This window comes from Pleurodeles waltl, chromosome 6 (assembly GCF_031143425.1).
Source record: "Pleurodeles waltl isolate 20211129_DDA chromosome 6, aPleWal1.hap1.20221129, whole genome shotgun sequence".
Taxonomy (NCBI): Eukaryota; Metazoa; Chordata; class Amphibia; order Caudata; family Salamandridae; genus Pleurodeles; species Pleurodeles waltl.
In genome coordinates, this window is record NC_090445.1 from 605,077,218 (window position 1) to 605,090,886 (window position 13,669).

Genomic DNA, 13,669 nt, shown 5'->3' on the forward strand with positions numbered 1-13,669 from the left:
TGCGATGGGTTTGGAAATTTGTGATAAGGTAGTGGGAGATTATGCGCGGAGAGTGATAGGCTCAGTGCTAGTGTTTCCTGGGCAGGGAGGTCGGTTGGTTACGTGCAAGTGGCTGAAGTGAGGTATGGCTAGGTGGGACCTGAGGAGAGGTAGCTGAGTCAGAGGAAGAGTATAACAGTGATGGACACAAAGGGGTGGCTTGGTGAGGTGAGAAGCAGTATGTGACCTTGAGGGACAGCTGCCTGGTTTGAGTAGCAGAATGAGTGTGGAAATGTGTTGGCTTCTTGGGAAAGGTGAGTAGTAGGCAGTGTGCAACTATGCAGAACAGTGAGCAATTCCTGGATGAGTAGCAGAGTTTTCAATGTAATGGACACGGCGGTGTCTGGGCAAGGAAAGGGTACTGTTTATCAGTGTGACCTTTTGCCTGTTGAAAATATGCCATCAACAAGGTGCGTGCTCGAGACAAAGATGGCCGCCTGTATCACAGCTTCATTGAATCTGTGCTGACAGAAATGCTCTTACTACGGTGTTAGAAATCAGCACGTGATGAGAACAAGGTAATAAAACCACAGTTTTTGAACAACTTACCTCCGAAAACTTTGTTTTTTTAAGGTATGTGAAAAAAACATGTCTAACAAAAATTGACGATAAACATTTAAGCGCATTTTCCTATGAATGATCAAAAGGAAATTCAAACAACTAAAGTAAGGCATAAATCCATACATTGGATTTTAAAACGTACTTCACAACGTAAACCTAAACCACAAATAAACAATCTTATAAATAAATAAAGTGATTTATGAAATGAATACTTATCTGCTCGGTAAGCACCAAACAAAGAGCTGACAAGAGGCTTCTATTGGACTGTGAAGTTTTTCTCTATTGATTGGCTATAAGTGTTGTATTGTAGCCTTATAGCCTTCCGTCGTGGGCTATACTGGCCATTAAAGGCCCACTCCAGTGTTAACTTTAAGAAGGGAGTAGGACTTTAATGCCTTATAGCCCAGCTACGGAGGGCTATAAGGCTATTAGAACATTCTGCCACTAGAGGGCAGAATGTTCTAATAAATAAAACAAAAGCCTCAGCCTGCAGGGATTGAAATCCTCTTGGGCTCCATGAGACCTTTGTTCACAGTCACAGCTGTGACCAACAATGGAATATTAGAGCTCCGGGCTTCTACCAGCCTTTAGAAGCCCAGAGCAATCCATTGTTTCAGTGGCCTCCCAACATTCCATGTTCTAATTGTGTTTCTTTAAAGGTGCTGCATAATGCTATTAAAGAGAAATGCGTAACCCACAATGTATCCTCATATAAGATTCCAAACTTGTAGATGTGTAGTAATATATATCTTGTTGAGTCAAGAACGGTGATTCAAGAAGGTTTTTTATTGTGGTTTTGAACAAAGAAACGTTGATTGAGCAGAGAGCCGACACGTCTTTCACCCCCTGTGGCAGGTTTGCCTGGGGCTTTTTCAAGGCTGTAAAGTATACATAATAGTTCGGTCAGTATTGGATGAAGGTATTAAAAATTAACGTGGTAGTTATTGGTGCAATAAGGAAGGGAAAAATACCATGATGTCTCCAAAGAGATTATGCATTATGCATAATGCTAGCCTCCTGTCTTTCCATAAAATCTAGGTAACATGAGCATTAAACAGATTGTGAAAGTGTGATGGGAAGTGAGGGGTTGCTGGATGAGATGAGTGACAGTTACTGAAAGGTAAATGGGTGAAGTGAGCAGCAGGAACAGTGTAATGTGCTTTGAAGCGTGACTGATTGTTTTGGATAACATGACATATGGCAGTGTAAAAATGAAGGGTGGATTGGTGAAGAGAAAAGCCATCACAATTGTAGTTTGATGGATATTGAAGACTGATTGGGAATGGAGAGTTTCTGGTAAGTGTGGAAACATGATAAATGCTGAGAGATGCCTTGGTGGTATACCTTGTAAGTCACTGAACCTGCGGTAATGATATAGGGTACCAGTGAATTGTGCATGCCAGTTGAGAAGTATCTGACTGTGGGGAAAGAAAGTAAGAACTGGTGTCTGTCAGAGAAAAGCCACACCATCTCCATTTTCTTCCCATTTGAGGAGCTACATGTTTTCATAAATAGTCTCTCTCGTTTTTAGGAAAATCATTACCAGCCTCTGGGGAGTGATCGTTGCCTCCTGTGTGACTGCTACCCCACAGGGTCGCTATCCCGCACATGTGACAGAGAGAGCGGACAATGCCAGTGCAAACCAGGTGTCATCGGTCGGCAGTGTGACCGCTGTGACAACCCTTTTGCTGAGGTCACCTCCAACGGCTGTGAAGGTCTGGACCATTTACCTTAATGTAGAAGTACACATCAATTACCCGTATCAATGGTTTGTCAGTCAGACATCTTGTGTAGTAGATTGTGCAGCACCACACAGCATCATGGGAACCAATCAAAACACCTTGAAGCTACTGCTTTATTAGCCAATACACATCCTATAAACTGAGAATGCAGTGCTTTCTGACTGAATCAGATATCAAGTAGCTGCTTTGCAGATCTCAGAAGAAATATTGCCATATGTTTTTCCAATGTCACCTACTACAAGGATAATGTAGAAAAGAAACAAAACGGGTGAAACATCAATAAGGTGATGTAAGAATGTGTAATAACAAAACTCCAGTGGCATTACAGTACATTGATAGAAATCGTAATCTGCAAGAAACACATTTTCGAACACTGTAAGTGGCTGAGGTGATAGAGTAGTTTGTTACCGGGACCACCTTTTTAATTAAGTTTTATTTCACTGGATGGCTGTGTAATTAAACAAGTAAATATGCTACAGAGCAGAATAGATGCAGAATGTTTCCTCCCTCCTCTTAGATCTGCAATTGTCTGCTCAGCCTCCCTTTAGTGCGACAGTAAAAAATCGATTATAAACCCCCACTTTTCTCTATCTGCCATTTCTTTAGTTAGCCTCTTTCGTTTTACTACTACAAGAGCATTATTCCAGGCTGCATGATTTGTAGAGCTGTGCCCTTCTACAGATATTCTACTGAGCCTGAAGCAGCTTGGACTCTCTCAAGAGCCGGACTAGATCTAGGGAATTTTGAGTTTTGTTTCTCTAATGTAGATGAGGAAGCCAGGATGTGATGAACAGGCGTCGCGAAAAAGGCTGTATTTCAAAATGTTAAGTTTTATTATTATTTTGACCTAGAAAAATAGTGTACATTTTCTCATTTAAACTTTGTATCGGCATATCTTTCAATTACATGAATATCGTCACTGCATCTTTACTCAGTGTGTCCTCAGTGTATAATCCCTTTATCTGATCCTAGCTTGAATCCCTTGAAAGTCTCATCTTTTCTTACATTCACTTGCTTCCAGTGAACTATGACAGCTGTCCACGGGCAATAGAAGCAGAGATCTGGTGGCCAAGGACCCGCTTTGGACTGCCTGCTGCTGTGCCATGCCCTAAAGGATCTTTTGGTAAATATTGTTTCATGAGCTTCTGCCCAAAATATTACCTGTTGCAGGAAAAGATAGTTCATTGCTGACATCTGACCTGCTTTGCAAGGTGATGAGTAGCACTGAAGCCCAGTGCAAATGCTGCAGAAATTATTATGCCAGAAAAAATAAGAACCTGGGGTTCATGGATATCTTATAGCAGGAACTGCAATTCGTGTAGACCCAGGAACCTGTCTGTAGTTCAGTGGCATAATCTGTACATATTAGAGTCTCATATTAATTGTGAGTAGTGTATCTACTTTTGTTTTTTCATTATGTTTTCCTATTTTTTTATAGTTTTACTTTCGTCATTAGAAATTCAACTAGCAGAAAACAAAGAAACATCTAGGGCATAATAAGTTACTTGCATCTGACATGGAGTAATTTGAGATCCCTGTAACCCAGGACCTATAGTTTAGAGTGTGGCATGAGGGCCGGATTGTAATTCATGGTTCTAGAGGATGGCGCATAGATCTTGTGCCGAGGAGGTATAATATAGACAAGGGCACCAAGGATGAATGAGTGTACAGCCTAGCTGTTGTTTGATCTCAGAAGTATATTACAGAGCTGAAGCATAGTGAGTGGAGAGTAGATTGTATATCAAGTGTGCAGATATTAAATTGTTGGGTATTTGATACAAAATAAATCAAGGATCCATCTGTTACAAAGAAATTATACAGTCAAACCCTATTGAAAAATGTGGCTACAAGATCAAACCCGATCGTGAAGCCTAAAGCATTTCACGAGCATGTTAATGGCAAATCTGCACAACCTGACTGACTTTACATTCTGTAAGTCCCTCTGCACCACAAGGGCTCTCTAGCCGCTGGACCTTAAATTAAAGTGTGTGTAAGCAGGATTCCACCACTCCTCATGTTCCGCATCTATATCTAGGTATGTATATGCACCTTGAGAAGGGGCAGTTCAAAAATACTTGCCAACATAACCTATAGAGAGCTTTCAGAGTAGAGCTAGGAAGAGTTCCTTTAAAATGTACTCTGATGGACATAGTCATGATACAAGACCCCATTGTTCCTGCCAGTTTGATTGCATCTAAACTGCCTTAAGAACAGGTGTGCCTCCAACGTCATGACACACAAGAATGAGGAAGTGGAGACAAATTCACAGGCTGAAGTGAATAATGTTTCAAATGAAATTAAAAGGGAATGCAAATTCTGACCAAGCAGGTCGAGCAAAGCCCTAGAGCCCAGTGGATACTCAGTCGACTCTAGACCCAGTAGGTAGCATCAGCATGGTCCCAATAGAAAGACAGTAGATTGTGCAAGTAGACACCAGAACCACTGATGAAAGGCCACTCCTGCTCACTGCTGCTCTTTGTTCGTGTTTTTTAGGTACAGCAATCCGTCATTGCGATGAGCACAAGGGTTGGCTCCCTCCCAGCCTCTTCAACTGCAGCTCTGTAGCCTTCTCTCTGCTCAAGAATTTGGTAAGTAGTCTCTCCATTTTTGAGAGGTTGCCTGGCTAATCCACACCAGATAACTGGTGGCATTGCTAGTGATGAACAAGGCTCCAGCTTTCATGTTCTCTAAGGATACTCAATCTTCAAGCCCTTGGGCACTGTAAAGACCTCTCAGACAATCATCAACGTTCTGCTGGTATTGACTGGTATTGGAGTCACAGGGCTCAGGCGATGGTAACCATGTCTAACAGAATACTGTAGCAAAGGTGTGTCTCTTGACTGAAGAAAATAATATGTAGACTGTTTGTACTACAAACATTTGCCCTATGTATTTATTTCCTAATAATATTATTAAACACATAGATACCTATATATATATTATATATATATATATATTTATGTATATATATAGTCACTTTACTCACTTCGATTTCTAGATACTGTTGACACACATACCATTAGTGTAGCATTAGCAACATAAAAGAGCATAACAGATACATAAAAAAGGAAAGAACGTTGTCATCAATATGTTATTTATCAATATGTTTATCTGTGGATAACCTTACTGGGTGACAGACTTCAGGTTGTTCACACTTCTGCTTTCTTCAAAAGGAAGGAAAGCATAACAGATCTCTTTTCTAGCACACAGATATAAACAAGACTAGAGATGTTGAGAGCAGGGCATAGGGCCATAAACATGTGAGCATGGTGCTTTTATTCCTCTGGAGACAATGTTTGATGAATGGAAAGGTCTCAAGGTAAAGACCTAATCCAAAGCTGGATATATCAGTCAATAATATTAGTTTGTGTATAAAAACATAACATCAAGATACAGATGTGTGCTTTTCATTTCTGCAGCAAAGAAACTAATTTTGTTTAATCCTGCTTGCAAAAAGATAAATAAATATAACTGGATACCAGCGGTCGTCCGCCCAATCATCCTATTGTAATGAACATATTTATTCTAAATAGTGAAGGAAAACTTGTGAAGGGAATACCTCAAAACTTATGCTCAGCTATCACAGAGATCCAGCAAAAATGTATTTTGTGGTCCATATATACTGTAAGAGAAAGCACCACTTTTAGGCTCATAAAATGAATGATGACCTCTTTCCGTTTAATGGACTTTGAAACCACCATACGAAAAGGGAAATACTTGCGTACTGAATTGTCTGTGATGAGCAGTTACCACTGTCATCCCATTCATATTGGGATCACCATTTCCTGGCAGGTGAAGGGCAGTTCTTCTCTGCCAAGAGCATTATGGGAAAATGCAAAAAATGTGTGTTGTTGGAGAGAGATGTAGCATTGTGAAAAGTCCTGATACAGAGGATGACAGGCAAAGAGGACGCAGAGCGCACACAATTTAACATTTTGCACCAGTTTGCATCACTTTTTGTGTTTTTCTCATTGGTCATGCAGAATAATATTGGAATCATGTTGTTATATGTCATGCCACAGGTGGAGAAATTGAACCGGAATGACACTCGGTTGGACACAGGGAAGTCTCAGCAGACTGCTCTACTTCTGCACAATGCCACAAAGCACATTGCAAGCTTCTTCGGCAGCGATGTGAAAGTGGCCTATCAGCTGACCTCGCGAATCCTGGAGCATGAGAGCTTGGAACAGGGTTTTGGACTGGCTGCAACGCAGGATATTCAATTCACTGAGGTAATTGGAGGCCCTTGGGGTGAGGGCACCTTTACCATAGTAAGCTGACTAGAGTTAATTCTCCATGCCGGCTTCCATCAGTGTCCTCCCTTGAGAGATTAACATCAGGTTGACAATTCCTTCACTGCCATTTTAAAAGGCTAACTTTTAGAGGCATCTATTTCCCTGCTGGGCTTCCAAGTGGCTTAGTATAGAAATAGGGGCAGGGATATTGGTACAAGGGGGTAGGGGATGCAGGGTCTTTAGAGATGGGCCTTTTTGAATAGCATCCCTTTATGTGACTTCTTTGCGTCCTAGGGTTCCCTTTTTCACTTATGACCATAGCTACTGATACCCTTGCGAAGAGTAGCTCAGGAGGCGGCTCAGCATAAAGTGGAGAGCAACAGACTGCAGGTGAATCCCTTCCCCATCCTGTATCTCCCAGATCATATTGATCCTTTCTTTGACCTGCTCAGTCAACCCCTTCAGGAAATTACCAATTAAACAGAGGTCTGCTCATGCAGTCATTGTGTTGTGGATGGTGTTGCATCATGGTTGGTTTCAGTCCGACATTAAAGACAGAAGCATTCCTCCTCCTTTTAGCTTCAATGGGAGGAGGCTGTGGCTTGTCCTCGGCTCTGTGATGTAGTCTACCATGGCATGGGATGTGCTCTTTAGTGGGTTCAGAGTAAAGTTAATGACAGCGGCGAGTCTGGTGTTACAACCGTACTGATAGTTAGGTGTAAGGAGCTTGTACTGCAGGTCTGAAGTCTGCTTCAGAAGAGTATGGTTGTTCTTTGTGTATGCTGTTAGTGTTAACTATGTAATGCAGCTTTTGACACACAGATTAGATGGTGAATTGTAGTGTAAATCACTTCGAAAGGCCAGTATTGGGCTTGGACTTGCTTGATGTTGTAGGCTGCATGAATCAATTGCATCTTGACCTTTTAAGGGTTTCTTTCTTGCCGCAGAACCTGATGCAGGTAGGCAGTGCAATTCTGGACCCGAGCAATAAGAGGCACTGGGACCTGATCCAGCAGACGGAAGGGGGCACCGTGCAGCTCTTGAAGCACTATGAGCAGTACGCCAGCACCCTAGCACAGAACATGAGGAAGACCTACCTTTCACCCTTCACCATCATCACCCCTAACATAGGTAAGCAGATGTCAGCTGCAACCCCCTACAATGCTATTGTACCTAAAAATGATATAAGGCCATCACTTTCCTTCTCCACTTTGAAAAAGGCAGTAAGAGAGGCTGCAAATCATGAGCGTTGCAAGGATCTATTGGAGGTATTGATAAAACAACTATTCCCTGGAGTATTTTTTTTAATACTGATTCTCAGCCCCACAAACAGCTTTGTCAATGCATCTCAGTCCTTTCGTACAACAATCCTGTTATTTCAGTTCTGGATTCCAAACACAGGTCTGCAGATGGGTACTTGCCCTCACCTGCTGCATTCCTTTAGACTGCGGTAATATGGCCTCACAAACAGTTGTGCTGGTATTCTGCACTTCTTCCCCTCGGCACAACCTGGTTTCAAGACTCTTGACTCTGCACTGAGCTTTGACTGCGCTCTACAAGCTCATCTTACACACCTTCTGATCCCGCCTGTACTGTTAGCCCTCCTGTTGGCCACACCTGAATCCTGGCTTCCAGCACTCCTGGACAGTTCGGTACAGAAAATGTACACAGCTCTGACAGAACAATTATACATCAGAATATGTTTGTCAAACATCTTGTCTGGCATAAATATTAGGTTGTAAATATCATTTACAAAAATAAGGTCCATTGGGTGTAGAGTTTCTGGTAACTCCAGTAGCGCGCTATTTCTGTAACCAATATTGAGAATACAATATCTTTGTCAGATGAGGTTCAGTCCACAATATTCTGGTAGCATACCGTCAGAACACCATGGTGCCGATCTTCTACTCCCTAAAAATCTTTTTTGAAAACAGTGCACTGCTTAGCCAAAAAAACTTTAATCCTCACTGCCATTGCAGTAGCTTGAACACAGTTATACCCCCTTGCTATGACTCCGGTTGGTGTGATTAATGCAGATTTTGTTCCTTGTGCTCAGTGATTTCTGTTGTACGCCTGGACAAGGTGAACTTTGCTGGTGCCAAACTCCCAAGGTATGAAGCCCTTCGTGGAGAGAAGCCGGCAGACCTGGAAACCACTGTGATCTTGCCCGAGTCTGTTTTCAAACCCACCGAAGTGAAGCGTGAGTCTGTTTTCTAATGTTATTATTGTATTAGTGAGAGGACAATATTTTCATGGGGACCAAAGAATGTACATTATTAGTTATAGTAACGTGCATCTTTTCACACACAAGATTTCAAGCCTAGCCTGTAGCAGTGAAAGGCTTTCTCTCTCTCTCTCTCACACACACACCCACCCACACACACCACCACACCCATGCGCCCCACACCCCTAATCCAGTCCTCAGTTAGACATGGAACAGGTTACATAGTAGCAAACACAAAGAACAGCAACCGCATGTGCATTAAAGGTGCATCCTTGGTACAGTACAGGCTTTCATCCGTGCATACTTAGATTAGATCTAATACTGAAATCAACTTGGTGATATTTCCTCACTCAGTTTAGGTACAATGTGGGAAGTAGTAGTGCAAACATACACCATCTCACTACATTAATTGATGCTTTATAGAAACCTCTTGTTGTACACAGGAAGACCAGCACAAACTATCTTTAAATCGGTGCAACTCAAGCTACCCTTAAATCGGTACAACTCAAGCCATCCTTAAATTGGTACAGCACAAGCTTCCCTCAGACAGTTGAAACAAGGCAGCATCACTGCAAGCTTCCCTGGGGCATACAGAGCAGTTACATTACAAACAGCAGGAGTTACCCTTGGCTTTGCTTGATAAAGCTGTATAGCCATGCTTCCCATACATGGTGGTGATTTTGTCTGTAATGTAATCTTTTCACACGCCAACTTTGGAGGAATGTGTGGGCCATTTTAAATCAAGATAGTAACTGTATCAGTTGATCTTAAATCCTGTTGTTTTGTGAATTCTTCTACACGTGTCTGCAGCACTGTCAGCGGCCCCTGCTTTCTCCCATCACGATAACAAAGATGTTTCTCCTATGCTGCACCATATCTTCACCTCTTGTACTTTCCATCTCTCTTGACTTTTTAGATAATTCCACGCCCAAAGATTGGCAGCCGGAGCCTGATGAGGTACCAGCCCTGGTAAACCGGCAAAGGCGCCACCCCACCATGAGCGAGAGTCAGGCTATCGCAAGTGTCATCATCTACCGAACATTGGCCGGGCTCCTTCCAGAGCAGTACGATACTGACAAGAGAAGTCTGAGGTAAGAGCTGAGCGGGCTACAGAAAATAGTATGATTTACTGGTTCTTAGTGCCATAGAGTGAGCAGACACCCAAGGGTTACAAATATGTCTCTCTTTCATTTGCACACTCCCTTTCACTTTTTTAAATATCGCTTGTATCCTATGCAAGCAACGCCATACGCAATGCTCTGTCTCCGAGCCACCGGCTTCTTCAATGACCCCTTACCTCTCTGGGCCACCTGAGAGAAGAGGCTCTCTGGTTTCATTACGTTACTTAACAGGATTACAAAAAGTTTCATTACCTCAAGATTACTTACAGTTAATAATGAATAAAGGCATTGGGTCTTTAAAGCATATTTTCCATCTCTACCTATCTTACTGTAGCCGGATCTAATATTAACTGTATTTTCATTTTACCTCCTCCTGCTTGCTTTCGTTTCTCACCATTCTAATTAGTTTTGTGAGTTTAATTTTGAGCAGGATATAGATGACGATCGGAGAGAGCCCTTTATTCTTTTCTTTGAGCAGTAGAGTTCATATACACGTAACCATCAGGCTTTCCATCCTTTGCTTCTCACTTGTCTTGTTATTCATTTGTCTCCTACTGACCTTCTTCCATCCGTTCTGCCTCTTCTTCCCATCCAAATCCTATTTTTGACACTTGCTTCAGTTTCCTCTCCAGTATCTTTGTGCCCCCTGTCCTTTTCCTCAGTGTGCCTGTTCCTCATTCCTATTATCCCATTCTCACAGGATTCCAAAGCGCCCCATCATCAACACCCCAGTGGTCAGCATCAACATCCACGACACAGAGGAGCCAACTCAGCGTGTGCTTGACAAGCCCATCACCGTGTTGTTCCGCCTCCTGGAAACCGAGGAGCGTTCCAAGCCCATCTGCGTCTTCTGGAACCACTCCATCCTGTGAGTAATGGGAGTGTGGGTAGAGAGTTGAGATCATGCCCAACTAAAAGAAAAAACGCTTCCACTGCACACAATCCTGAATTCCCTAATCCTGCAGTGTGCAGTCCTCTATTGCTTGAAAGGTAGGTTTGCATTATGCAGATCCCAATACATGCAGACGACTTCAGTCTGAGGCAGTGGTAAAAGAGCTCTAGCACCACTGAGATAACAAAAAGTCATGTTTTCTTTTGTGTCATTCATTTCTGTTGCCCAGAGCTGAGGGAGGGATTGCTTGATTGTTGATACTTTGTTGTCCCTAAACTGAGTCCTCTCGAGGCACATTTCTACAGCCAAGCCAGAGGCATGTCCTGTTCGAATCCATGTGATTGAGCAGGCAAATGTTTTCTAAACTCTCCTGAATGTGAGACTTTTTTGTTTGTGGAATGTTAGGTAGAAGATATTGATGTTAACGGTTTTGGCCCTTTCTTAGACACTGTTGCATTCATGTTGCTTAGGTCAGGGACGTAATGGAGACACCAACCCAGCAGGTGTTAGTGAAAGGTGATGATACCCGTGTTGTTTCTGCCTAAGGGAACATGTCATGGTCCAGCCCTGCTATTATACTTTGACCTTTGTTTGTGGGGTGTTTGTGTTGTTATCTCTAGGACATCAAGTGTTTAGAATTATTTTGTGGAAAAGAGTGTGGTGGAGACTACTAGGTTGATTTTTTAAACACTGCATTTGAGGCATTTTTCTGCCATTCGGAGTTTTGCTTCTTCTACATTTCTTCTACACATTCGTTCAGCCCATTGAAGCTGCCTTGGCCTCTCGATAGCTGGAACAATAGCCATGTTTTTATTAGCTTTGAGTTTAATTTGGCACATGGAGCTCTGATGACGTTTTAAGGTGAGAGAGAGAGGCAGTAACAACTCTTGGGAGACCCCGCAGGTCACCGCTGTTAGAGAGGAATCATTGATCTAATTTATCATTTTGTTGGAGCAGGAGCAAAAAATGACTTAAGAATAGCCACACACCGCTTCACCCCAACTCGTTAAGGAAGTTTTATTATACAGAGTTAGTGGGAAGATGTTCAAGTGACCCATTGGTTGCTCTGTGTGAAAAGTTTGTCAGCCAGGCATGAAAACTGTACAACTAAATACCAAGAGATGTATGAGCAAGTCAGGAACGATTGCCAGACTGAAGAATTTGTACAATTAGCAAAAACTTCAAAAAGCTGATGGTTGGTATAGCGGATCAGTCAGAGTTGAGGCCAGCATCACACTGGAGACAATCCTGTCACAATGGATCTCTGTTGGAGTGAGTTAGAAAGTGAAAATAGACTTGAAACGTGAGTACGAAATATTTTCTTGATAAATGGTCTGATACTGCTCAAACTGTCATTTCTGTTGAGGTGACGAACTAGTGAGACATTCTGAATGTTAATTCAAAATGTAATAAAACAGTGAAAGTGTTTTAATCGCATTGCACCTCAATTTGAAATTAGTCCCTGATGCAGTAATGTGACGTGGAAGAATCTTCTTTGTGTTAATCCATTTGTCTTTCCCTTTTCATAGGGTGACTGGTATCGGTGGATGGTCAGCTAAGGGATGTGAGGTCATCTTTAGGAATAAGTCCCATGTCAGCTGTCAGTGCCACCACATGACCAGCTTTGCAGTGCTGATGGACATTTCCCGAAGAGAGGTGAGAAAGAGGATGCCTCCTATGAGAGGGTTTAGGAGGGGTCTCATTGGGATGCTCTAAGGAAATAGATGAGAGTTTTGTTTGACTCATGGGAGCGCCACAGAGGACTGATGGTTCAAACAAATGTGAGGCAGGGAGAGGGTGCATGCTTAAATTGGTACGATGTTTGATGGCATTAAGTGCAAGCACTTATTTTACAAAGTCAAAATATTTTAGACTTTCTGCTTGCACTTGCAGAGATGTACTGCATTAGTGTGACATGCTGAAACTGGAGAAGGTAAAGTCTTTTTGAATGATCATATGACCAACACATTCCATTTCTTCAGGTCCAGACTTGAGCTATGCATGTCCATCACAGTTTATGACCTGCAAATCAGATTACTTCATCCTCATATCTCTTGCATTTGCTGATTGAGCTGGGCTAGCTCAACTTGGGAAGTGAGGGCCATGCATGCATCGACATAACACGTAATGCACCATATGTCTCTGCATGCTTTGTCCCATTCTCTGTAGAAACTATCTGCCTATGCCCTGGTAATGCTTACCCTACCTCCTGAAATGGACCTGGAGTCTAGACCTCTGATTCGGCACTTTGAGCTATGCAGCTTCCTGATGTCTCCTGCCCAGCCCTGTGCCCTGTGGGCGGCAGCATAGTTGACTGCCGTGACAGTCCATGGATCCACTTGCCTCAGTGCCAGTGGCAATAAGCAACCGCAGCAGCACTGTATAGTCTGCTGACCGTGGTTGTACCTTGCATTCAGCCCATCCCTTTCATGGCCAAAGGCTGAGCACATTTGGTTATTTCTACATGAGGGATGGAGAGCGAGCAAGGCCAAACACTAGACTGTGTGGGAAAATCCTGCTGCACTTTTTCAAAGGCCAAGCGCAGTGCCTAACATGGACAAGCACTATTGGGGTGATATGTGTTTAATTTCTTATCAAGTCTCTTCTAAATCAGACCACTTACCAGGAAAAGTATTTCCTGTGCTGGTGAAAGAATGTTAATTCAGGATTATTTAAACTGCTTCAAGGCAACAGAAAAACAAGAAGTATATTTTGTGCATTAGCCCATAAAAAAGGAAGAATCCTTTTAATGGGTAAACCTCAGTAAAATAACCAGAGGCAGTGTCCCCCAAGCCCCTGTGTGCATGATAGGAACAGCTTATATTTAAGGTCAGAAAATGTATGGGAAAGTGCAA

The 13,669-nt window shown here is 42.6% G+C and overlaps 1 protein-coding gene across 2 annotated transcripts in view; it reads left to right on the forward strand.

Annotated features, from left to right (window-relative positions):
• The window catches only part of CELSR2 (cadherin EGF LAG seven-pass G-type receptor 2), a 301,695-nt gene that overhangs the window by 216,957 nt on the left and 71,069 nt on the right, over window positions 1-13,669 (forward strand). For both annotated transcript variants that reach the window (XM_069238878.1, XM_069238877.1), the window contains exons 15-23: window positions 2,132-2,315; window positions 3,364-3,465; window positions 4,836-4,930; window positions 6,365-6,574; window positions 7,525-7,708; window positions 8,634-8,777; window positions 9,718-9,892; window positions 10,623-10,790; window positions 12,344-12,470. In XM_069238878.1, the coding sequence (XP_069094979.1) occupies window positions 2,132-2,315; window positions 3,364-3,465; window positions 4,836-4,930; window positions 6,365-6,574; window positions 7,525-7,708; window positions 8,634-8,777; window positions 9,718-9,892; window positions 10,623-10,790; window positions 12,344-12,470 (1,389 nt within the window). The remainder of the gene's footprint in view (window positions 1-2,131; window positions 2,316-3,363; window positions 3,466-4,835; window positions 4,931-6,364; window positions 6,575-7,524; window positions 7,709-8,633; window positions 8,778-9,717; window positions 9,893-10,622; window positions 10,791-12,343; window positions 12,471-13,669) is intronic.